This window comes from Eurypyga helias, unplaced genomic scaffold, assembly GCF_000690775.1.
Source record: "Eurypyga helias isolate BGI_N326 unplaced genomic scaffold, ASM69077v1 scaffold23216, whole genome shotgun sequence".
Lineage (NCBI taxonomy): Eukaryota > Metazoa > Chordata > Aves > Eurypygiformes > Eurypygidae > Eurypyga > Eurypyga helias.
Window position 1 is genome coordinate 1 of NW_010256406.1, and position 6,212 is coordinate 6,212.

The window sequence follows — 6,212 nt, forward strand, 5'->3', positions numbered from 1 at the left end:
TGTGGCAGGGGTCGCCGCTGTCCCTCTTCCCAGTGCGTGGGTTGAAACGCGTCGTGCTGTTGTTGACGTCCCTGACGCGGGGGCTTGTTCTGATGTGTGGGTCTGTGTGCCTTCACGCAGGAGGAAAGCAAATGGATCTCCTGCCAAACTCGGCACCCCTGGCCAAGAAACTGCGGAACACTCTGATTCAGTACCACAGCATCGGAGACGGCGAGTGGCGGGTGGCGAAGAAAACTGTGAGTGGTTTGGGTGGCCTTGGGTGTGCGGCCCGGTCTTCGCTCCTCAAGGAAGCTGTAGGTCGCTTTGGGGGGAGAAGGGTGGAAGTGCTTGTTGTGCCAATTTGGCAAATTCTTGCTGCACTTTGATAGGAGAGGCCCTGTGAAACCGCCCTTGGAGGACAGTACATCTTTAGGTGACGGTTTTTCCTGCCTACAGACTCTGTCATCCCTTCTACCCATTTTCAGGGAAGCATCTCCTGCCTGAGTAGGACTGTAGGCTTTTCTTAAAGCAAAATGAGAAATACGGTTAGCACTAGCAGATGCTCATGTGTAATTTCAACACACCAGCCACAGCCTGCAGGTAGTTTCTGCCAGCCTCTGGAAACTCTTTTTGTCTAAAATGCTTGAATCCATCACACTTCAGCTTCCAAATATGTTCCTCTTAGAAAGTTAGATAATTCGCAATTCTTTCTCTCATACTGCTTAATGTATCATGTTTCCTTCCACAAAGTGAATGCAGTTCCTGCTTTCTCCAAGTAGTTTGCCATACCCTTTTTTTGAGCGGCTAGACTTTTCTGGGTTCTGCTTCATCAAGCTAAGTAGACTTTTCTGGTGCATCAGTGCTGGACGGAGTGAATACTTTTTATTCCTGCCCTATGTAAGATGTAGAAAGGTATTTTGCTATTGGTGAAGTAACATGGTAGGACTACTGTGGAAAATTTCCATCTTCATCCCTTTGTTACAATGATTTGGGTGGGTGTTATGTTCTTTTATACCTTTGTGAGCAGACATTGATAAGAGTGGGTCAGGAGTTCCAAATGTAACTTGACTATTTGCAAAATTAACAAATTCACTGTCTCAGATGAGAGGAACAGAGTATACGAGCTTTCACCCTTGCAAAACACCTGAACCACCCCTGGTGTTTTACCAGGGGAACCTCCCTTCCTACCTTCCTCCCTTCCCTCCCTTCCTCCCTTGTGTTTTGGTACTGTGCCATGTAAAAAAAATTCAGAGCTACCTGCCAGGGAGATGTGTTTTGCCCCTAAATACCTTAAACAGTTCTGGATGCAGTACTTATGCTACTGTTCCTTAGGACATTTGGTCCTTTGTGCTTATGTAATCATGATTTAAAAAAAAAAAAAAAAAAAAAGCTGCCATATGGTACTCTATTTAATACTGAAATGCAGAGATTTGTACAGAGGTTCCATTTCATAGTTAGATAAAAATCAGAAGATACTTCTTGCTTTATTTTCTCCAGCTAACTTTAAGTTCAATAGATTACTGTCTGTAAGACACCTCTAGTCAGGCATCTAGGAGAGGAGGGTAGCTTCAGCTTTCTTGTCTGCCACCATCAGTACCTCCTGCATGCATCTGCTTGGTGATGTGTTGCAAGACTACAAGTAGACGTTATGTGGCATTTCTGTCTGAACAGTGTCCAGACAATGGCTTTCCAGTTGACTTTTCATTGAAAGGCTTGACCTAGTAATGTGGTTCCGTGATTCTATTTGTTTTTATACTGGCTGGGCCTGCCAAGCACCATTTACATGCAGCCTTCTAGTATTTGGCACAGGGAAAGGCAAATGACTGATTTTTTTTTTTTTTTTTAAATGATGGAAGATTATGAATAAAAGATGTCTGAAATATTTGCTTCTGTTTTTAAGAAAAGTGTACGAAAGTGCCCAGATCAATGAGCCCTTTTGTGATGAACCATAGTCAATGATCAAGTGGTTTGCATTCCTTCAGAAAACGTTGGAACGACTTTCTGGACATCTTCTAATTGTATTCAAATGACAATTACCATCACATCTTTCATTTTCTTTCAGAAAGATGCAACTGTGTGGCGTAAACCATCAGAGGAATTCAGTGGATACCTGTAAGTTTACCTACAGAGCAGATACATTTTTAAGGTTCTACAGTGTGTTTCGTAGAATTTAGAAATGAAGGTTGTGGATTCTAGAACCCTCGGCTGCAAAGATTCTCCAGAAAAGAAGCTCAGTGGATCATCTAGTGTGCTCATACCATTTCTTTTTAGTGTTCTACTTTGATGCTTTAGTGTTGCATGGTGTCCTGAACAACAGACAATGAAAACACACCACAGAAGTCCCCTTGGCTGAAGTAGGCAGCAACATACGCCCAGACCTTTTGGAAGGATGGTCTGCAAACCACAGCGTCAAGTCCAGGTTCAGTAGAACTGAAGTGGGATTGGGTAACAACCCAGTCAGTGCTTGGGGTGTCACAGTGACTACACAACTATAGTAGAGTAAAATAACAAGCATGTAGTTGTGGGAAAGATGTGTCACATAAACCCCTTCTTGTGACAGTTTCTGTCACTGGGTTCTGTTGGTATCTGTATGTCTAGGTGGAGAAATAGTTACTAGAAATAAAGAAGAAATAAAAAATCACATGAAAAGGTAGTGTTTGAAGGTGTTTCAAAGACTGGTACGTTCTGTGGAGTTTAAGTCCTGTTAGATCTGCAAGAGCTTATGACCCCAGACAGCAAGAGCTTGCTGACTCTGTGCAGGGCCGTGGGCACACTGGCATCAGCTGGTTGTGTAAGTTGAACCACTGCCAGAAGAACAGTGACTGCTGTGTGCAGATGAAGACTCTAGGGTTGTTTATACGCCCGGTGAAATACAGGACACTTTGAAGAAATTTGCAAACGCTTACCTAGAAGCCACTGGTGTGTTCATGGGTCCTCCGGTTCTGAGTGTACAGCTGAGATTGGCTCCAACCAGGTAATTATGAGTGAATATGGGCGAACTGCACAAGTGAATAGATGAATCTCTTGCTTGGCTAGTTACCTACTACTACTAAGAACAGCTTAATGAATAAGAGGCATTTTGACAATAATGGTTTTGATGGATTCTTCACCTTCAGAAGCTGGAGGGCCAGTAATTCAAGTAAATGAAATCGCTGGTGTCTACTAAAAATACCTGATAACAAATGAATGTTCTTTAATGTCTTAGCCCAAAATATTTTATTTTGTACTCTTATACATTACCAATATAGTTTCTCATTAGCTTGGTTCTACTACTGTTATTTCTAGTTGATGAAAAATGTTTTTCACATTGTATCCTTGCTCTCCTTTCTTTTTGCTTTTATCTTTACTTGTTCCTGGTGGACAGCCTTGTTTCTCTGTCAAATTGTTAGAGAAATAAACATGCTGATTTTTATCTGAGGAAAGAGTTTGGCATTTACAGAATATTGGTTGCAGCATAAGGACAGAGTTTCTCAGAATAACATTTATTGCAGAGAAGAATAGATGCACCCATAGGTCTTTTTCTGTATTGTCTTTCTGATACAATTGTCCACTGACCTTAACTCCAGGTACCATGGTATTACAGTAATTAATGGATTATTTAGAAATAATTTCTAAATTTAAAATGTAAACTTGTGTTTCTCTAGTTACAAAGCTCAAGGAGTGGTGGAAGATGTTACCAACAGAATAGTGGATCATATTCGCCCTGGACCTTATAGACTAGACTGGGACAGCTTAATGACTACAATGGACATCATGGAAACGTTTGATGAGGTGAAGACTTGTTTAGATTCTTAAGGGAAATGTGTGTGGGTGCATATATGAATTTGACAGTACAACAGAGCAGTCCTTTTTCTGCACTCACGTGCATCTGTGTGGTGGGTAACCACAGATGAGGCCTTCTGGCTTCAACAGTCCTATTCTGAAAATTGAAGTTTAGCTTTCCATCAGTGCTAAAAATAAAGGCGTAAAATTTGGTTGGTCACAATTCTCTTGGACCTGGGACCTCTGATATAATTCACATACAGAGAGTTACAGTGTGATATTTTATATGCCAACAGCCTTTTCATACAGCTTGCTTTCTTCTGTTCCACAACAAACAAAACTCTGGGTATTCATAATCTGCACACAGAGAAACTATAACCTCTCCATCTTCCTGAAAAGCTGACTTCACTGTGTGGCAGGGCTTTGTGTTGGTCGCCAAAACAGTGCATATGGAGGTGCAGGACTAGCTAAGGAAAGGTGGGTTTGAAGTTGATTTCAGAAGAGGGTGACCGAGCACTGGAACAGGCTGCCCAGAGAGGTGTGGAGTCTCCTTCCCTGGAGACTTTCCAAAGCCACCTGAACTTGTTCCTGTGTGATCTACTCTAGGGGATCCTGCTCTGGCAGGGGGGTTGGATTAGATGACCTCTGGAGGTCCCCTCCAACCCCTTCCACTCTGAATTTGTGTAAGAGCTGTCAGCCTTCCTTTGGTTACTGGGGACATTCAGTATGACTTTGAAACCCTGTGGACATCTGGCTTAAACATGGATTGTCTTTTGCTCTGGCTCTTAAGGAAGATCTATAAGGCAAGGTTCTTTTGCTAATTATACCCTAAAATTTATATAAAATCTATGGTTTTATAAAGCCTTGTTTGAAGGCTTGTTTGCATTCTGTTTTATTATTCACTTGGTGGATTAAAAGTACTTGACAGCGCATCTTAGCTCTGAGAGAGGTCTCTTGCAATCTGTTCATGGTCCTTTCAGACTTGCTGAGGAATGGTTAAGCCACATGGCTTTCAGTTCCCAGGCACGATGGAGTTTAGTATGGTTTAAAGGTGCCACACAGCTCTCAGTTACAGACTGCAAGTCCTTAGAAAATTCCAGCATTTAGACTGAAGACGAGACAGCCCTTCAGACCTTACTGAAGTAGTTTGCACAGCATAGTTGACAGAGGCTGTGACCTTTGTGGAAAAGGCTAGCTGCCTACAGCATAAATTTCCCTGTATGTGTTGTACTAAGATATGTTTGTGTTCTTACCCTCTTTATTCTGTCACTCAACAAGAACTGCTGTGTGATGCGCTACACCACTGCTGGCCAGCTCTGGAACATCGTAGCACCAAGGGAGTTTGTTGATTTCTCTTACACTACAAGCTATGAAGATGGGCTTCTATCATGTGGTAAGGCACCACTTAGCTCTGCTTAATTCTTACTTTGCGACAGCTGCTTGGCTTAAGATTTGATCCAAATTAAGTATTAAGTAATGCTTCTGTAGTAAGCATTCAAAAATGGTGTAAGAGGGTCTCCAACAAGTAGTTCAAAGGTATTCTAAGATTTTACAGACTAAAAGAAGTACACAAGTTACTGGTTTACCCGTAAGCCACTCCTTTGTGCCAAGTTTCCTTTATGCCAACTGTGGGACAGGAGTGGTAGAAATAAGTTGAGTGCTCTGCCTCAGCTCTTACAGCAAACTAGGTGGAGTGAAAATTTGCTCCACTGACTAGTGGGAATGTCTTTTTAGTGTTAGAATTTCTGCTTATCAAGCTCTCCTTGTGTGTTGCGGAGTTTGGATGAAGAGCAGGCAACTTTCATGCATGAAAGTATTCAGAAGTTTGAAGTGTGTCTCTCACTTGTACTGAACTCCTCAAGCAGAAACTTTTACATTTTAAATTTACTCTACCTTTCCTTTTTTATCTGCCTCAAACTGATTTCCCTTTTTTCTGTTTGTTTTCCTTGATAGGTATAAGCCTAGACTATGGTGAGGTGAGACCTAACTTTGTCCGTGGATTCAATCACCCTTGCGGTTGGTTCTGCGTCCCTCTTAAGGACTATCCTAGCCACAGTCTTTTGACAGGCTATATTCAGACTGAGCTGCGAGGGATGCTACCGCAGTCTGCAGTGGACACTGCCATGTCTAGCACCCTGGCCAACTTCTACTCTGACCTCAAAAAGGCACTGAAATCATAAGCAAACAGTGACTTAAAAGCCCGTGCATTTCTTGCAATCAAATTACATTGTTTAGCTTAGCGTAGGTTAGTTACCCTGTTAGGAGGTAACACTGTTCCTGAATGATACCTGAACCTTTATGTTGAGGGATCCAAACAACTTTACCAAGTACTTGTTGGTGTGATACTTAGCATACATTCCTAAATCGCAGTGAGAGGTTCTGTTTCCTGCTCAGCACTCTGCAGTTGTGTGAGAAATAGTATGGATCCATAGACCCCTGACTTCCTAGGTAGAAAACAGAGGATGTGTGTG

At 42.2% G+C, this 6,212-nt stretch overlaps 1 protein-coding gene across 1 annotated transcript; it reads left to right on the forward strand.

Moving 5' to 3' along the window:
* The first annotated feature begins 98 nt into the window (after window positions 1-98).
* Window positions 99-5,921, forward strand: STARD4 (StAR-related lipid transfer (START) domain containing 4). The gene is made up of 5 exons (XM_010153663.1): window positions 99-236; window positions 2,042-2,091; window positions 3,624-3,750; window positions 5,020-5,134; window positions 5,695-5,921. Exons 1-5 carry the CDS (start codon window positions 132-134, stop codon window positions 5,919-5,921), a joined length of 624 nt encoding a protein of 207 aa, XP_010151965.1. The 5' UTR covers window positions 99-131.
* Window positions 5,922-6,212: the final 291 nt, after the last annotated feature.

Bases quoted from the DNA above. Each gene is read 5' to 3' on its own strand.
- STARD4 (XM_010153663.1), top strand. From the start codon at position 132: ATGGATCTCCTGCCAAACTCGGCACCCCTGGCCAAGAAACTGCGGAAC. The intron at 237-2,041 runs GTGAGTGGTTTG...ATTTTCTTTCAG, and splicing joins GGCGGGTGGCGAAGAAAACT to AAAGATGCAACTGTGTGGCG. The intron at 5,135-5,694 runs GTAAGGCACCAC...TTTCCTTGATAG, and splicing joins AGATGGGCTTCTATCATGTG to GTATAAGCCTAGACTATGGT.